This window comes from Neohortaea acidophila, assembly GCF_010093505.1.
Source record: "Neohortaea acidophila strain CBS 113389 unplaced genomic scaffold BDY17scaffold_5, whole genome shotgun sequence".
NCBI lineage: Eukaryota > Fungi > Ascomycota > Dothideomycetes > Mycosphaerellales > Teratosphaeriaceae > Neohortaea > Neohortaea acidophila.
In genome coordinates, this window is record NW_022985514.1 from 35,852 (window position 1) to 51,416 (window position 15,565).

The window sequence follows — 15,565 nt, forward strand, 5'->3', positions numbered from 1 at the left end:
TATATCCATCTCATTCTAATCTCCATTATACGTTCTTTACCGCGTGGTCCGTGGCCGTAGTGTAGCCCTGTTCCATCGCCGGTACCGACCTGGTCGTGGCGGTGCCCGTCTTCGTCAAGTGTCGTGCTAAGCCATCGTCTCCGTCCTCGTGGGATGCGTGGCCTGCGGCAATCTTCTTCAGACTGTCGCGCATGACGAACTCGTAGAAGCCGGTGGCGAAGATGGTTGCCGGCAGGTTGACGAGGATGGCGATCCACGAGTAGCTGTGATAGGTGAAGGCGCCACGGCCGTAGAAGATTGCTGCCACCATGCGTGTGCCCAAGTCACGAGCAAGGTTGGTGGAGATGGTGATATCGGCGTCTGTGTCATCGGTCAATTAGCATCCATAGACATCACAATCCAAAACGACACAGGAGGGGAAGTGCTTGAGCGAGATGTCGACAACGGAGGTTCACTGCTAAGAGTGCAGAACGTGGGAAGGCGTCGGTGGCACTTACAAGCCCAGATCTGTCAAATTGTTAGTGCAAAACATCGATCAACGGGGCAGGTGCTCTTACGTTTGCAGCGTAGACCAGACCAATGGCAAAGGGAGCCATCGACGGGCTCACAAACGGATTCGCAGGATCCAAGCATGCCCAGATGAGAATGCCCTGAGGCAGAGGGTCAGCATAAAGCAGGAAGCGGCAGACTCGGCGATGGCACTCACAATGTAGGCGTCGACAAACCATTCAATAAGGAACAAATGGCCAAGACTCTGGCTAGGCAAGGGGAAGGAGCACAGAGTCGATGCAGGAGAGCCAGGGCCGGTCAAGCTTCCACCAGCGGCAAGCGTGGCGTCGGCAAAAGCGGAGAGCTGCTGCCAGTACAAGCCGACCATCATCAACCCAGCGAGAAAGGAGCCAAAGATCTGCACGTGTTAGGCAAAGCACGTCGTGGAGGGCCGGGTCGGCTTACCTGTGCAAAAATGTAACGAGGGACCTTTTTCCAAGGAAAGCCTTGCCAGATGGCCAAACCTATCATGGATCAGCACAGGACTCGTATCAATGGGAGCCATGAGACTTACTGAGCGTTACAGCAGGGTTGAAATGACCACCGCTGACGGGGGCACAGGTGATGATTGCAAAAGCCTGTATGACGTGAGCAAGACCAAAACGACGCCGGTCAATTCCGGGCGACTTACGATGCCCAAGGCAAAGGCAAAGCCGACTTGCAGGAGCGATCCATACGCAGCATCGGCCTTGTTGATGGTCAAGGCGGCGATGGCGCCAATACCTGGGAAGACGTAGAAGTAGACTCCCACCGCTTCGGCAATCATCTCACGCAGCCATCGCGGGCGCCAGTGCTCCCAGTCGAGTCTGCGTTGGGAGACGGGCTTCGCGGCGACAATGTTCCGGGAGATGTGCTGCTGGACTGCCTCGACGAGACCCAGCTCGATCTCGTTCGTATGAAGCTGTTTAGACGTGTGAGCCGTGGCGGCAGCAACAAGAAGAGTTGTTGCAACTTACGCGGCGCATGTCGGTGCTGCTGTTGCTGTCACCCATTTTGTCGATTGGTTGGCGTGATTAGTTAGAAATGCTTGTTGTGCCGCTCTGCGCCTGGAGGTGATGGGTTACCGAGGTGGGAGATGAGCGGCAGGGTGACCTCTATTATACTCCCCGGTAGGAATCATGAAATCATGGCATGTCACTCGCGGACTTAGCGACATTGTTTCCGTCCGATTTGCCCCCCGTCTTCCACCAATTGCCGTGCTCCACTCCAACTCCAACGACCCTGAAAGGACATTTGCCAAGCACGAGAGTGTGGAGCACCCACATTTGCACGTGGAGAACCGGGCCTCCGCACGCGGCAACGCACGAATCACAGGGGTGCATCGTGCATCAGACCTCGGTTCTCTGCCCCGGGCGCGTGTCCTCGCACCCCCAACAAATACGAAGTCTCGGTCAGCACCGGACGGGCAGCCGAAAGAAGAAGGCGTGTTGTACAATTCGGCGTCGGACCAACTGCCTCCCGCGTTTTTAAGCTTTCCCCCACAACCCAGACGCCCGGCGGCTTTCCCCAGAAGGGAAAGGCGGGCGAAATTAAAGCACAGCCGCATGGTGTAGCTCGACGTTCCCCGCCTGGTCGCCATGCCTCGACGCCCGCGGATGCTACGTCGCCTTGCAACCAGGAACAAGCCTCGGGAAAGTACACAGTTACTTACAGCGCGTGCTGGGTGGTGCATCCGTCGGAAGAAGGGTGCGCGATCTCTCCATCTGTCGTTGGAATGCGCGAGTGCGAGCCCGATACACGCTGGTAGCGCTGATTACTCGACATGCTTATCTCAACCTCCTGCCACGCTTCGTTGGCCGTCAAGGTCGTCCATCAAGTGACTCGTGGTGAGAAGACTGCTGCTTGTTCGTAGGGGTTTGCATAACATGTGCTTACTACATCCATGTTCCTTCGCTTTTCGCCCCTTGCTCGTCAGCGGCATTCTTCCGCGATCCGCAATATCCGCCCCCAGTTGCGACAACATCGTGGCTGTAAGCGAAGCCTTCCAACAAGCCACCCAAGCTGTCAACACCGCGCCAGACGAGGAGCGCAACGCATTGCGTGCGTGAAGTGGGCGGCAACACAACCTTTCCGTTTCTCGTCTTGAACGGCGCTGATGGTCGACTAAACGATGGAGTCCCGAGCTGAGGAACGCAAAACCTCAGCCTGGCGACGTACGCGTCGTTCCAGGGTGGAGCCAGATTACACTGGGAGATCTGGCAAGTCAGCTTGCCGGCATCGCGCGCGTACGCAGGTTATCCAAGGCACGTGTCCTGTTCTCTTGAACTCACACTCTGCCGTAAACGCGCTCAACGATGTCGATTACAAGTGGGATGAAGCGACAGCGACAGAGTTGGGAATCAAGGCAATTGCAAGTCATCGACGCGCCACTTGCGATTACTTCTCCGCGTCAGGTGATCATCAGGCGTGCCGCAATGATGGTGGGATGCGCGTCTCTGGCAACCGGGGTAAATCCTGACTGACAGGGCCAGACTTCGTCCATGGCATAAGCGGAGAACTGCCATACTTTCCGATTGGTCATACCTGTGCCGGCGCTGGAAAGGATTCCACGAGAGCCAGGCTGGATCGGTCTTTGGAGGGAATTATGTGGATGTTTCAACGACCTCCTGAATCGCCATCATCACAGAGGATGATCCGGGGTTGAAAATCGTCGAATGGTCAAGCAACGGCAAGAGCGTGCTGCAGATCCAGGAGAAGATCTTGCGAGCAGACGCAGAGCCAGTCGATGTGACCTTCAGACCTTGTCCAAATCTATCGTACGCAGGGAATGGAGTCGAACTCACTGGCTCCAGCAATTTCCTGACGGTAGGCGGGCGTCTCCCAAGGCGAAACATTTATGAACGCGTACAAATTAAGCATAGGGCGCGGTCCCCGGCCGGCTTGGGTAAGCGTGGACGGTTTCACACACGGTAGCGTCGGCTTTGAGGCGTTTGTCTTTGAGATGGATGCCGAGACTCGTACGGCAGGTGTCATCCGTCCGCTTGCTTGGCGAAGCAGATTGATAATAAGACAAATGACATGAGAGGACGTGGAAAAACGGTTGTATTGTTGGCTGGACAGAACCCTTCAGCCAGCCTTTCGACTCCGCCGACTGCCCCCTTGCTTCTGACCATCCTTCTTCCCCACTTTTGCCTTGTAGTCTTGCAACTCTTTGACCGCCTCGGCTTCGTCTTTGGCGTCCTCCGCCTCCTTCTTTTCGCGTGCCCGTCGGCTGGCTCCTTGCTTCTCGGCCTCCTCAATCATCCTCTCGCTGTAGTCCCATAGCTTCTTCTGGGTCTCTTCCTCGGTCACGTCCTTCCGTCCGAACTTTCGAGGCGCACATTCTTTGATGTACCAGCCGCCCTTCTCCGTCTCCTTTAGGTTCTCGTCCAGACTCTGTGCGAGAAGCGAGAATCTCTGGTCCATGGCGGCGTAGAGGAACGATTGTGCCCCTTGATCCGGGCTCTTCAAAACCAACCACCAGATTGGGTAAGTGAGCAGATAGAGTAGCAAGCCCAACAAGCTACCCCACGTTAGCCAGCGGCGAGTACCTGGCGTTCGACAGAGTCCAGGATCGACGAGGAGGACTTTGGCGTTCATGGGGAATTTGTCCGGCCGAGTGTAGGAGGATAGATGCTTCTGTAATGCGAGTGCGAACGCTGTCAGGGCGAATTTGGATGTCGGGAAAGCGTTGGCGGGGGACACTCGTGTGGGTTCGAGAAGCGGTTGAGTGTTCGGCTGCGGCTTTCCCTTGGAGAATGGTTTTGAGGAAGACGGGTGGGTGATGTGTAGCAGGTCTCCTGACAGGTAGGAGCTGCAAGCGCCAATGATGATACGCACATCTCGATCCGGCGGCTGCGCTCGGATGGCCGGGCTGAGAATGCTGAGCAGATGGAAGTTGGCCAAGTAGTTGACCTGCCATATTCTCTCCACACCCTCCTCCGCCAAATCTCCCACCTCTTCTCCTTCTTTTACGGCGCGCGCGGATGCGGTGCTGGTGGTGTTTGCGCATAAAACAACCATGTCCAGTCGACGCGGTGGGACGTTATCGATCCATTTCGTAGCGAAACGGCGGATGCTGTGGAGGCTCGCAAGATCGACTTGTTCGGCGGTGAGGAGCTGGTTGTTGGTCTGAGAGCGGACATCTTGGATGAATTCGACAAGGAAAGGGTCGCTCAAGGCGTGCTGGGTGAGGAGGACAATCTGAGCGCCGTGTGTTGCGAGATCTCTGACCACCGCCTCGCCAACTCCGGATGTTCCACCCTGTGTAGAAAGTTAGCGATGTTCGGTTTCGAAGTAGAGGATGAACGGAATGCGCGTACCGTCACCAACACCACCTTGCCATGCATGTCCCGCTCGCCGGTGTTGCGAGCGCCGCCAAAGAACCATTTGAGGAGTACGACCAAGGCGAGCCATGGCACGGCCTTAAGCGCTGGCCATACCCATGGCACCGAGTCCAGGCCATCGAAGACCACTTGACGAAGGATGGGGATGGGCATGGTGGCAATGACATGTCGTCGTTTAGAAATATCCAACCATGACGGACTTTATCAACGGATGAAGCACTTGGCCCATGCGCGCCAAGCCGACTGACGTTTACCCTTGCCTAATCAAGCAGGTACGTCTCTGCAACCTAATCTTGACCTCCGCCTCTACATGCGGTCCATCTCTCTGCTACGCTTGCATGTTCAGGAAACACTGACCCTGCGCCTCTTCTATCGATTTGCAGCCGGCAAAATAACGACATATGCTACCCCACTTCCCAGGATCACCGAGGCCCTGCCCCCGAGCAACGTGGTGGACGACGACAATATCGGGACGTATTGGCCTTGCGGAATGCAACGAGAAAGGTACTATGATGCGTGACTAGGTACTCGCAGCAAGGCTTTCTTTCATTGCGTGCTAATCACTACGGAGTTGCACTAGAGATCTATTTGATCGCAAGCTCACACCTGAGTTGCAGTCCACTGTGCGTCGAGATTCGTGATCTTCACGATCACGGCCAATTCATCTTTCGCAATGCCTGGTGTCACTCGTTCCCTATCCAGGCGGATGCACTCTCACGTGCCTCTCACAACTTGGACTTCTTCTGATCGGGAGGTGCCATGTCGAGCCAGGAAAAGTCCTGCCGAGTGTGTTAGCAACGGCGGTGATGATGAACACAATCACAAAGACGCGACTCACCATGACCAAATCAGCTTGCGGATCAACAAGCACATTAATGACCACCGGGACTTTGGCCTTGAAGCCCTCCTCCGTCGCCTTCTTAAGCTCGTCGCTTGTGCGAGTGACATATCCAATCCCACCAGCCATATCCGCCACCTTCTCATACGCCGTCTCGTAGCCAAGAGACGTGGCACTGAGCCCCGGGCTCTCGCCCGTGCGTCCTTCCACGGACACCTTCTGTCGCTCCGACCACCCTTCACGGGTATCGGAGTCTCCGCGGTACAGACCGCTGTTGTTGATGACAAACACGATGATGTCCATCTGGTATCGAGCCATCGTCTCCACTTCCATGCCTGACAGGCCAAAGGCACTGTCGCCTTCAATGGCAATGATCTTCTTCCGCTCCTTTTTACCTGCTACTCCCTCGGGATTGGTGAAGTTGTACGCGGCAAAGGCTGCGATGGCATATCCCAGTCCAACACCCATGGTAGCGTACGTGCCTGCGTCCATCCGAATACGAGGATGTTCCATGGTGAAGATCGACCGAGAGATGTCCATGGCATTGGCGCCTTCGGAACAATACACAATGTTGCCGTCGTCGGGATTGGAAAGACGGTCCAGGGTCTCTTTGATGACGTTGAATGCCCGCTCGTAGGACATTGGGACTTTGTCTCCTGCCGCCTTCTTCGCGGCCTTGGCCTCGTTCTTCGACTTCGCGGCCTGGAGTGTTTTGTAGAAAGGAGTTGATTTACCCTGCCACTGCCAGCCCTTCAGTTGGGACGTAAGTGCTTCGACAACCAGACCAATGTCCCCAACGACGCTGAGTGTTGGGTGCCCGCCATTCTTGCCAATCTCTTCCGCGCAGAGGTCGACCTGGATGATCGTGGCATCTGCTCTCCACTTTGGAGGCAGGCCAAAGGAGAGGACCCAGTTCAGTCTTCCACCGAGCACGAGAACGACATCAGCCTCATTCAGTGCCGTTGAGCGCGCCGCGGAGTAGTTGTTGGGGCTGGAGTCGGGAACGACGCCCTTTGCCATTGGCGAGGGGACAAACGGCAGGCCGGTTCTGTACAGCACGATTAACACACGCCCAACTTGCCATTGGTCTATTGGCGAACATACTGATCGATCAAGGCTCGAATCTGCTTCTCCGACTGGGAGTAGGATGCGCCTTTTCCGAGCACCACGAGTGGCGCTTTCCCCGACTTGATGGCTTGTGCAATGTCTCGGATCTTGTTGGCGGGGGCGGTGGATCGCGGAGTCTCGGTCAGTGGGGCCAACTTCTTTCTCGGGACTTCAAAATGGCCCAAGATGATGTCTGCAGGAAGGTCGATATAGGTAGGACCCGGACGCCCAAACATGGCTATCCTGTACGCATCTCGAATGAAGTCCGGGACCATGTGTGCATATGGAGGTCGCAGCGCCAGCTTTGAAATGGGCGTGATCATCGGGATAGCGTCCACTTCCTGGAATGCACCTTTGTTGGCATTGTGCGTCTCACTTGCACCGGACAGCACCAATAAAGGCCAGGCATTTGCCATGGCGTGTGGGATCTGTGGATTCTTTCAGCACCACGCCGCCCATCGCATTCAATCTGTACTTACACCAGCCATGATATGGAGCATGCCGGGACCGCCAACGGAAAGGCATATGCCAGGTCTGCCGGTGAGGTAGCCATAGCCCGTGGCGGCATACACAGCGGCCTGCTCGTTGCGGAAGCTGATGAAGCGAATGCCCAAGTTCATGGCCTCCTGGGCGATATCAATGACCGGAAGGCCCGGCAACCCGAAGATCACCTGGACCCCGAGGTCGTGCAGCGACTGCGCGATCAACTTGGCTCCGTAAACCATGCTTGCGGCGTGCGACTGTCAGTTTTGCAACACGAGTGTCGATGATAAGTACAATGTCGGTCAGGACGCTAGGCTCCGAAGCTCCCTGCGCCTCGCTACAGTTGCTCGTTCGGAACGGCCAAGGGAGGCATGACGTGGAGCCTCCGCGTTTCCCCGCGCGCCGGCTATCTCCATTCTCGTTCCCCAAGCTCGGAAATCCTAATTGTGGGGTCCGCGGCTGCGAAGCTCTCCATCTAGCCGGTACATGAGTTTCTTTTTGCGGGGAAGGTTGGCGATATACCTTCCCTCCGCGCATGCAGCCCTGATCTTACGAATGCTTTCCGGGGGGGAGCGGGCAAGATCTAGACTGATCAATCGCTCCCCGATCCTTTGGTAGCCCCGCATCAGAACTCCTTACCCCTCCTGTAGCACGCATCTTATAAACAGTCCGCCGGTACGTCCTCTCAACCTCTCCCCTTTCTCCTGATCAGAGTGCCTCAAGAGCATCGGCAACGACCTGCGCCAGCCTCAGATTTCCTTGTGTCAGAACCCCCATTCATTCGACCCTTTCCTACCTCCAAAACTCCAAACAAACGTCTTCAAGATCAAGATGGGTGATTCGTACGACTACATCATCTGCGGGTAAGTCGGGATCAATGCCATTGATTGCTGTAGGCGGCAAGCTGACAACCGGCATTCTAGTGGCGGCACCAGCGGTCCGGTCATCGCCGGTCGCCTGTCCGAGGACTCCAATGTCCGCGTCCTCATTCTCGAGGCCGGCAAGGACAGCGCCGACATGACCAACATGCACATGGCAGGCGCGTACGTATCAAGTCTTGATCCTGTTCCACCTCCGTTTGGAAGCTGATGATCTTATGCACAGCTGGACCATGAACCACCAGGGCGAGACCGACTGGAACATCATCACCCCAGGACAAGAGGGTCTCCACGGCCGCACCGTCCACGTTCCCCGCGGTCGTTTCCTCGGCGGCAGCAGTGGATGCAATGGCACCATCTGCGTTCGTGGTGTCCGTCAGGACTACGATGACTGGGGTGTCCCCGAGTTCAGCGGAGACGAGATGTTCCGGGCCATGCGAAAGGTATGGCAACCAACCAACCATCCACTCAAACATAATTGACTAACCTTCACAGTCCGAAACCTTCCATCCCGCCAGTTGGTTCCCGGAAGACAAAGCCGCGCACGGCACGGATGGCCCCTTGCACATCACCCCTGCGCCCTGCGGACCTCTGGGAGAGCTGTTCCTCAAGAACTACCAGTCCAAGGGCCTGCCCTACATCCCCGACCTGTTCAGCTCGGGTGAGGCGGCCAATGGCTGCGGTCACGCCATGAGGACCACATGGCAGGGTACTCGCACCACCGCCGCGGACTTCATCACCAAAGACAAGAAGCGCGGCAACGTCACTGTCAGGTGCAACGTCACTGTCGACAAGGTCATCCTCGAGAAGGGAGCCGATGGCCTCTTGGTCGCAAAGGGCGTCGAATTCCTGGACGAGAAGGGCAACAAAGCTCAAGCTCTGGCCAAGAAGGAAGTTGTCATTTGCTGCGGTACCTACTGCAGCCCCGCCGTGCTGAACCGCTCTGGTATTGGAGCCAAGAAGGAGCTCGACGCCGTCGGCATCGAGACACTCGTTGACATTCCGGGCATCGGCAAGAACCTGTCCGATCACCAGCTGATCTTCATCTACTACGAGTTGAACCGCGCCGGTCTTACCAATGACGAGCAAGTCAACCACGACCCTGACGCGTATGAGAACGGCAAGAAGGAGTGGGAGGAGAAGCGAAGCGGCTGGCTGTCGACCTTCCCCTTTGGCTCCTTTGCCTTTGCACGCTTGAACGACCGTCTCGACGCCGAGAACAAGGAGTGGCGCGATATGCCTCGTGAGCCCGGCCGTGACCCCATGGGCCTTACTGCTAAGCAGCCCAACCTCGAGTTCTTCCACACAATCTGCTACGGTGGACCACCTGAGTAAGTCTTCCTGTCTGCGACCTCATCATCGCCTCGTCCACTAATCGCCTGTCGCAGATACACCGACAAGCCCAAGCCAGGCCAATACGCCTTCGCCATGTGCTGTTTCCTCATGAACATCCAGTCTCGCGGCTACGTGCAGGTCAAGAGCAAGGATGCCAAGGAAACCCCGCTCGTCGACCACAAATACCTCTCCGACAAGCGCGATCTGTTGATGATGTCCGAAGGCGTGCGCTTCGCCAACGAGCTCGTCATGACCGGCGAAGGCACCAAGGACGTCGTCAAGGGCGCCTGGCCGCCCGGCGCGACGCACCACCTGAACAAGTCGAACGAGGACTGGCAGCCGTTTGTGCAGAAGTACTGCTCCACCTCCTACCACCCGGTGGGAACATGCAAGCTCGGTAAGGACAGCGACCCCACGGCCGTCGTCGGCCCGACGCTCATCGTCAAGGGCTGCAAGAACCTCCGTGTGGCGGACTGCAGTGTCATGCCGACTGCCCACAGCGGTCACACGCAGATGCCGGCCTACGGTATTGGTGAGCTGGCTGCCGAGTTCATCATCAAGGGCAAATAGATGTTCGATTCCATACAATCTAGGCTGGCCCTCGATGCCACGCGCGCCAGGGCAGCCTGGCCTGGGATGCAGGTGTGCCGCCTTGGGGTTTCACGTTATCTAGTTCAAAAATGGTATCCTGTGTATAGCAGTTCTCCTGCGTTCTCTCCTTTGATCGATGCGAGGCATTCGTGGAGGCTGATCATCACCGTATTTGACCTTACCTGATTCCTCACAACGTTAGAGTGAACCGCGACAGGGATGCTGTATGCACTCCCCAGCACGTGATCGACAATGATCAGCCAAAGTCTTTACGCAATCCCCAAACTCAGCACTCCACTTTTGCACCAAACGACGGGATACGAGTTGGCAAGGCCCTACGTCAAAGTTGGCCAGAAGACTTGGCAAGATCTCATCAGCCCCAATGACGAGCTCGAGATCGCAGCGTGGATATATAAATACGGTTGCGGCTGGGCAAGCACATCGGCGTTTCTTTGCTGACTTCCATCTAAACGACTCTCTTTCAGTACCAGTACAAATACAAACAAGCGCCGCACAATCTCAAGCAACATGTCGGGCCTCATGGACAAAGCGAAGGAAGCGGTGCACAAGATGGGCTCGAAGCCGGGTGCGGACCAAAAGGTCGACAACTACGCCAACAAGGGCATCGACCAGGCCACCGACCGCGCCGGCCTGGGCGACAAGTACGATTCGAAGATTGATAAGGTTGCGGATGTAAGGCTTGATATCTTCTGACATTGCTTATGCTTGCGCTGATTGCAACTTAGAAACAAATCAACAACCAGCTTGGTGGCCAGGGCGGCGCCCAACAAGGCAACCCAGGCCCGCAGTAAGGGATGAGTGTGGACATCTAGCTTCCGTAGGAATGAACGGATAGCCAGCGTTGAATAGGGAGATAGAGTCGCATTCAGAATCTTGAAACGTCTCTGCCAAACAACCAATTGACGAACCTGTCAAGTAGCGTCAGCGAAACAAGTCCACGTTGAAGAGCCCAAGAGCACAACGTACCAATACGTCGGGATGAGTATCCGATTGCGCCAGCTCACGCTCTTCGCCAGATACGCCGACCGCCAAATGAACCACGCCACTCGTCCAGAGATGTCGTCTCCGTCGCTTTGAAGAATAGCATTTCGATTCCCAAGGTACGCCATCACGCCGAGGTTCTTGTATGTGAATTTCTGTTGCTCAATGTCGCCCTTGTTGAAGCGGGTGCCCAGCCAGCCTGCCTTCTGCGAGGCTACCTGTGCAGTCGCAGGATAGGAAGTGTCTTCGATGACGGCGCAGTCCTCAAGAGCGTAGACGTGTTGTAGGGCACTATCATCGTCCTTTTTGACCTGGAGTCGCTCGTTGGTGACGATACCGCCGGTCTTATCGTGTCGCTTTACTTTACCCGCAAGCGCATTGCTTACGAACGGGTTCATCATCAGTCCAGTCGACCACACACACATCCCGATGCCAATCTCGCCCTCCTCTGTGATTTTGATAGTGTAGCATGATGCACTGTCGCCAACGTCACCATGTTGCTTTGTTGCTTCCGGCGCGCCAACTCTGAGGTCTTCGATGTGATGTGATGTCTTGATGCTGATGCCTTGTCGATTGAATTGCGCCATTGCGTACTGCGACAGACGCTCATCGAACATGCTAAGTACGTTGGGGGCCACGTCGTAGACTGTGATTTGTGCGTGCTGGACGAGGTCAGGGTAGATGCGTTTCATGTCCTCTTGAATGAGATCGTGCAATTCGGCGGACCATTCGATGCCCGTCGGACCACCGCCCACGACTGCGAAGTTGAGCAGGTGCTTCCTCATCGCATCTGATGTCGTGGGCAGCGCCGCGGTCTCAAAGCACTCGAGCACCCGATTGCGGATTCTCCTGGCGTCACCCACATCCTTCAGGAAGAATGCGTTTTCTCGGACGCCCTTCGTGTTGAAGGTTTGATTGTAGCAGCCGACGGCAATGACCAGTTTGTCCCATTTAAGATCAAACAACTGCCCTTTCTTCGCCTCAACTTGCTTTTCGTGTGCTCGCTGAGCTTCGCTTTCGTGTGCATGTCGATCGAATGTGAGTGATCGGCCTTGCCACGGATCCTCGACAGCTTCCTCAATGGTCAAGCTCTGCCCCTCCAAATCGACCGCATCCGCCCATCCCTGAAAGAAGTGATTTTTCGACCGACGAGTTCTCACGGGCTCCAGGGTCGTCCTGAACTCCTGTGTGCCTACGGATGCACCAGCGAGCAGCGGAGTGAAGACGAAATATGACCTTGGACTGATCACGACGACCTGGTACTTCTTCGGGTCCAGATCTCGGGCGAGAGTGTACCCAGCCCACCCAGACCCTAGTACGATGATGCGTTCCCGGTCTTGTCGCTCTGCGTCTAGCTGCTGAGTTGTGATGTTGCGTTTGTGCACTGCTCTCAGAGGGGCATTGGCTGTGGGACGCCATGTTGAATAGAGCTTTGTGGCCCGGGCAGACAATGCGTGCCCTCGCAGGGGCAACATGACATCTGCTGATGTATCGAAAGAATAGCAGAACGAGAAGAAGCGCGATGCAGAACTGGCAAGATCTCGGGATGCTGGCACGGTGTTGTAGCAGTATCTTCCTAAGCGATGTGATGTGTGATGAGACGGAAGGCTGAGCCAGTAAAAGTGATGTGCACCTTCCGACAATGGAACGTTCCGGTGCTTTGCGCAAGCGTGACGTAAGGCTGGCGGTTTATTCTCGCCCTTCCGTATCGCTCCTTCTCCGATCAACAGAGACACTGAATTGAGGGAAAACGCGCGATGGGATGGCATCTTACGATGGTCGTATGAAGGTATCGACAGTCGATGGCGCGGAGGCTCATCGAAAATGCCCTTCTCCAATGTCATCGGTTTCGCGCGTAGTCACAATCCTTCGCGTGCTCAACGACCAGTAGTACCACGACAGTCAAACAGTAAAGTATTGAAACGGCTGGCCTGAACTTCCAATACTCCGTCTCAAGAACACGCCCGACAAGTCTAGACATGATCTACTTCCCACCTCCGCCCTGCTTCGCATCCCGGTACTCCTGCTGATACCGTCGAATGTCCTGCGCAAACATCGGACTCTCATCAGTCCAGCCCGTCAACGAGCGAATCTTCTCCGATGAAACATATTGCGAGAAGTTGGTCAACATATTCGAAGGCTCCAGCACGCCACGCTCAGACGCACCAAACTGCAGGCCTTGCGGGATCTGGTAGAGTCTGACGAGGGCATGTCCAACTTCACGCAGCGTCTCGTAGCGCTTCCCGGCCGAGACGTTGAAACACTGCCCCGCGACTTCCGAACGATTGGGGTGGTTCGCCAACGCGACGTATGCGTCTCCGCAGTCGTTGACGTTCATGCTGTGGACGATGGTGCGAGGATCGGAGTCGAAGTGCAGTGGTCGGCCGTCCTTTTTGGCGTCAGCTGCCAGTTCGAAGAACTCGCCGAAGTACGAACTCGAACCGCCGTGGACGTTGGTAGGGCGTAGAACGACAGCATCGAAGGAGTCTTCCTGCAAGGCCTGGAGCGAGTATGTGGTCCTGTTTTTGAGGAAGGGCGGGGGATTCAGGGAAGCCTCTTCAGTGTGCGCAACGAGATTGTGAGATCCATCCACTTCCCCGGGTCCGTAATCTTTGCAGCCGGAGGTGATGAGTACGAGAGGGCACACGCCTTGCTCATTGGACATCTGGGCCAGCGCTCGAAATAGGACCATCGTGTCCGTGAAGTGCTGAACGTAGTTCCGCTTGTCTTCTGTCGTGGAAGCAATCACGTCGATGGCGGTGATATGCGTCCTGACCGCGGCCAGCACATCCTCGTACTTTGCCGCAGAGCCCGTGATGGGGATGATGGAGTGTTTCTCTAGCACGATCGCCGACTGGGGAGTACGGACGAGGCCCAGCGTCTTGAAACCTGCCCTTTGGAATGCTCGAGCCACAGCTTCACCGATGTATCCATTCGCTCCGGTGACCAACGCCGTCTTCTGCTTCGGGTTGGATGTGTCCATCTTGACATCAGCTTTTGACTGAGTATAGGCATTCATTAGGCATATTAAACCCCATATAAAGCTATCTCCTACTACGCAACGAATCCACTAGTCCCTTAGACAGTACAAAGCAACGTGGAAGCCATTTTGATATCGCCTAAGCTACGATAGAATCTGAGCAAAATAGAGCACCGAGGGAGGTGGACATCGATGGACTGCACTTCAGGCACTCGTCACGCTGCGCGTAAATTGGATCCCGACGATCGATTCGACCAACATCAGCCCTTGACCGTATATCGCGCACCGTTAGGCAACCACTTCGACGTACAAATGCATTAGATACTGATGCACTGTGCATCATCTAAAGTGCGCGTACTTGTACCGGCGGTGTCTGATCTGGCAGACTGCTTTAGGAGACTTGGCTTTAGCTGCGCGGCCGAGGACGCCTTTGACCATGGGACGCCCGAAGCAGGAAGATGAGTTCGACCCGGCCTCCGACGTCCAGGAATTACTGTCGGTGCACAGCGAAGATGATGATAGCCCGGCCCCTGCGGAACTTGAGCCGCCTGGGAAGACGGCATCACCGAATGAGGTGCGGAAGTACATTGTCTCCCTGCTGCAACGCCGCGATGTGGACCTGAAACAAGCCACCCAAATCTCCGCCAAGTGGCGGCTGGGAACCGGCGAGGAGCTCCGAGAGTATGACAGGCACGCGTATACTTTGATCTTCGGCCTGGAAGATGGATGGGCGATCCACAAGGATGTCCGCGCGGGCCTCGCGCCGGAAGACGCCAGAATTGCCGAAAAGAAGAAACAGGCGCTCAAGGCTAAAATGTACCCCCGGATATGGATGTCTGGTCAGTTTCGGCTCGCGAAGGCGTGAGGCTCGTTTCAAATGATCGCTGACCTGTCATTCAGTCACATGCTTGCTTGCGAGCATTGCCACAATCGGCTATGGCATCCACACGGCGAGGACGCCCACGTGGGGGACCTGGAATAGAGACAGAGGATTCAGCATCATCAAAATTGGGGTCTTTGCGGCAGTCATTTGCGTTGTGGGGCTCTTCGTGAACGTTCTGTATCTCTGGGTCATGCTGGAGTGAAGAGGAGAACGCAACAGACAGTTTCGACATTGCTCCTAGCACCGAATGAAACGTGCGATCGCAAACCAAGCGAGGAGACTCTATGGGAGATCGTCGTGCTTGTTGTGTCACTTCAGTGGAAGTGCCGATAGCGAACGCATGCCTTGGACATGATGCTATTGCAATTAATGAATATTTGTTAGGCAAGGCTGATCAAGTGTTGTGCGGGACATGCGATCATCGTGGGCGTATCTTATGGCACGACCTTAGTCAGCATCGCTATCGATAACGTTCGGGATGGCCAAAAGATTTCGAAGCAAAGCGAACGTCGTCAAGACTCATCTTCGCTGCAGGTGTTTGCAGCACTCTTTTCCTCTTCTCTTCTCCTCTTCTCACACTTCCTATCCTTTCTC

General features: G+C 55.8%; 9 protein-coding genes across 9 annotated transcripts; 4 read left to right on the top strand and 5 right to left on the bottom strand.

Moving 5' to 3' along the window:
• Positions 1 to 1,940, bottom strand: BDY17DRAFT_296419 (aquaporin-like protein). The gene is made up of 8 exons (XM_033733447.1): positions 1,506 to 1,940; positions 1,181 to 1,450; positions 1,064 to 1,127; positions 955 to 1,013; positions 707 to 907; positions 558 to 650; positions 498 to 507; positions 1 to 360 (listed from the first exon to the last, which is right to left on the bottom strand). The coding sequence occupies exons 1-8, from the start codon at positions 1,539 to 1,541 to the stop codon at positions 26 to 28; spliced, it is 1,068 nt and encodes a 355-aa protein (XP_033589449.1). The 5' UTR covers positions 1,542 to 1,940; the 3' UTR covers positions 1 to 25.
• A 579-nt stretch (positions 1,941 to 2,519) lies between these two features.
• Positions 2,520 to 3,289, top strand: BDY17DRAFT_136994 (uncharacterized protein). The gene is made up of 2 exons (XM_033729477.1): positions 2,520 to 2,969; positions 3,021 to 3,289. Exons 1-2 carry the CDS (start codon positions 2,660 to 2,662, stop codon positions 3,191 to 3,193), a joined length of 483 nt encoding a protein of 160 aa, XP_033589450.1. The 5' UTR covers positions 2,520 to 2,659; the 3' UTR covers positions 3,194 to 3,289.
• Positions 3,290 to 3,615: 326 nt separating this feature from the next.
• Positions 3,616 to 5,027, bottom strand: BDY17DRAFT_249722 (uncharacterized protein; the record flags this gene model as incomplete). Its single annotated transcript, XM_033731010.1, has 2 exons — positions 3,616 to 4,791; positions 4,851 to 5,027. The coding sequence occupies 2 exons, from the start codon at positions 5,025 to 5,027 to the stop codon at positions 3,616 to 3,618; spliced, it is 1,353 nt and encodes a 450-aa protein (XP_033589451.1).
• Positions 5,028 to 5,355: 328 nt separating this feature from the next.
• BDY17DRAFT_296424 (thiamine diphosphate-binding protein) lies at positions 5,356 to 7,599 on the bottom strand. Its single transcript, XM_033733448.1, has 4 exons — positions 7,299 to 7,599; positions 6,817 to 7,247; positions 5,713 to 6,760; positions 5,356 to 5,653 (listed from the first exon to the last, which is right to left on the bottom strand). The coding sequence occupies exons 1-4, from the start codon at positions 7,542 to 7,544 to the stop codon at positions 5,600 to 5,602; spliced, it is 1,779 nt and encodes a 592-aa protein (XP_033589452.1). The 5' UTR covers positions 7,545 to 7,599; the 3' UTR covers positions 5,356 to 5,599.
• Positions 7,600 to 7,677: 78 nt separating this feature from the next.
• Positions 7,678 to 10,291, top strand: BDY17DRAFT_296426 (glucose-methanol-choline oxidoreductase). Its single transcript, XM_033733449.1, has 5 exons — positions 7,678 to 8,165; positions 8,226 to 8,345; positions 8,407 to 8,623; positions 8,676 to 9,511; positions 9,569 to 10,291. Exons 1-5 carry the CDS (start codon positions 8,134 to 8,136, stop codon positions 10,083 to 10,085), a joined length of 1,722 nt encoding a protein of 573 aa, XP_033589453.1. The 5' UTR covers positions 7,678 to 8,133; the 3' UTR covers positions 10,086 to 10,291.
• Positions 10,292 to 10,634: 343 nt separating this feature from the next.
• Positions 10,635 to 10,918, top strand: BDY17DRAFT_323658 (uncharacterized protein; the record flags this gene model as incomplete). The annotated part of the gene is made up of 2 exons (XM_033737060.1): positions 10,635 to 10,799; positions 10,853 to 10,918. The coding sequence occupies 2 exons, from the start codon at positions 10,635 to 10,637 to the stop codon at positions 10,916 to 10,918; spliced, it is 231 nt and encodes a 76-aa protein (XP_033589454.1).
• On the bottom strand, positions 10,777 to 12,710 carry BDY17DRAFT_296430 (pyridine nucleotide-disulfide oxidoreductase-domain-containing protein). Its single transcript, XM_033733450.1, has 2 exons — positions 11,094 to 12,710; positions 10,777 to 11,035 (listed from the first exon to the last, which is right to left on the bottom strand). The coding sequence occupies exons 1-2, from the start codon at positions 12,581 to 12,583 to the stop codon at positions 10,993 to 10,995; spliced, it is 1,533 nt and encodes a 510-aa protein (XP_033589455.1). The 5' UTR covers positions 12,584 to 12,710; the 3' UTR covers positions 10,777 to 10,992.
• BDY17DRAFT_296432 (uncharacterized protein) lies at positions 12,701 to 14,380 on the bottom strand. Its single transcript, XM_033733451.1, has one exon. The coding sequence runs from the start codon at positions 14,125 to 14,127 to the stop codon at positions 13,093 to 13,095; it is 1,035 nt and encodes a 344-aa protein (XP_033589456.1). The 5' UTR covers positions 14,128 to 14,380; the 3' UTR covers positions 12,701 to 13,092.
• Positions 14,381 to 15,504, top strand: BDY17DRAFT_296433 (uncharacterized protein). Its single transcript, XM_033733452.1, has 2 exons — positions 14,381 to 14,927; positions 14,989 to 15,504. Exons 1-2 carry the CDS (start codon positions 14,525 to 14,527, stop codon positions 15,171 to 15,173), a joined length of 588 nt encoding a protein of 195 aa, XP_033589457.1. The 5' UTR covers positions 14,381 to 14,524; the 3' UTR covers positions 15,174 to 15,504.
• Positions 15,505 to 15,565: the final 61 nt, after the last annotated feature.

Coding starts and splice junctions, on each gene's coding strand:
- BDY17DRAFT_296419 (XM_033733447.1), bottom strand. CDS start 1,541: ATGGGTGACAGCAACAGCAGCACCGACATGCGCCGC. Junction 1,128..1,180: donor TTGCCTTTGCCTTGGGCATC/GTAAGTCGCCCG, acceptor CACGTCATACAG/GCTTTTGCAATCATCACCTG. Junction 651..706: donor GGTTTGTCGACGCCTACATT/GTGAGTGCCATC, acceptor CCTCTGCCTCAG/GGCATTCTCATCTGGGCATG.
- BDY17DRAFT_136994 (XM_033729477.1), top strand. CDS start 2,660: ATGGAGTCCCGAGCTGAGGAACGCAAAACCTCAGCCTGGCGACGTACG. Junction 2,970..3,020: donor TCAGGCGTGCCGCAATGATG/GTGGGATGCGCG, acceptor TGACAGGGCCAG/ACTTCGTCCATGGCATAAGC.
- BDY17DRAFT_296424 (XM_033733448.1), bottom strand. CDS start 7,544: ATGGTTTACGGAGCCAAGTTGATCGCGCAGTCGCTGCACGACCTCGGG. Junction 7,248..7,298: donor TGCTCCATATCATGGCTGGT/GTAAGTACAGAT, acceptor AAGAATCCACAG/ATCCCACACGCCATGGCAAA. Junction 6,761..6,816: donor ATTCGAGCCTTGATCGATCA/GTATGTTCGCCA, acceptor CGTGCTGTACAG/AACCGGCCTGCCGTTTGTCC.
- BDY17DRAFT_296426 (XM_033733449.1), top strand. CDS start 8,134: ATGGGTGATTCGTACGACTACATCATCTGCGG. Junction 8,166..8,225: donor TACGACTACATCATCTGCGG/GTAAGTCGGGAT, acceptor CCGGCATTCTAG/TGGCGGCACCAGCGGTCCGG. Junction 8,624..8,675: donor TGTTCCGGGCCATGCGAAAG/GTATGGCAACCA, acceptor TAACCTTCACAG/TCCGAAACCTTCCATCCCGC.
- BDY17DRAFT_296430 (XM_033733450.1), bottom strand. CDS start 12,583: ATGTTGCCCCTGCGAGGGCACGCATTGTCTGCCCGGGCCACAAAGCTC. Junction 11,036..11,093: donor ATACTCATCCCGACGTATTG/GTACGTTGTGCT, acceptor GCTACTTGACAG/GTTCGTCAATTGGTTGTTTG.
- BDY17DRAFT_296432 (XM_033733451.1), bottom strand. CDS start 14,127: ATGAATGCCTATACTCAGTCAAAAGCTGATGTCAAGATGGACACATCC.
- BDY17DRAFT_296433 (XM_033733452.1), top strand. CDS start 14,525: ATGGGACGCCCGAAGCAGGAAGATGAGTTCGACCCGGCCTCCGACGTC. Junction 14,928..14,988: donor CCCCCGGATATGGATGTCTG/GTCAGTTTCGGC, acceptor CCTGTCATTCAG/TCACATGCTTGCTTGCGAGC.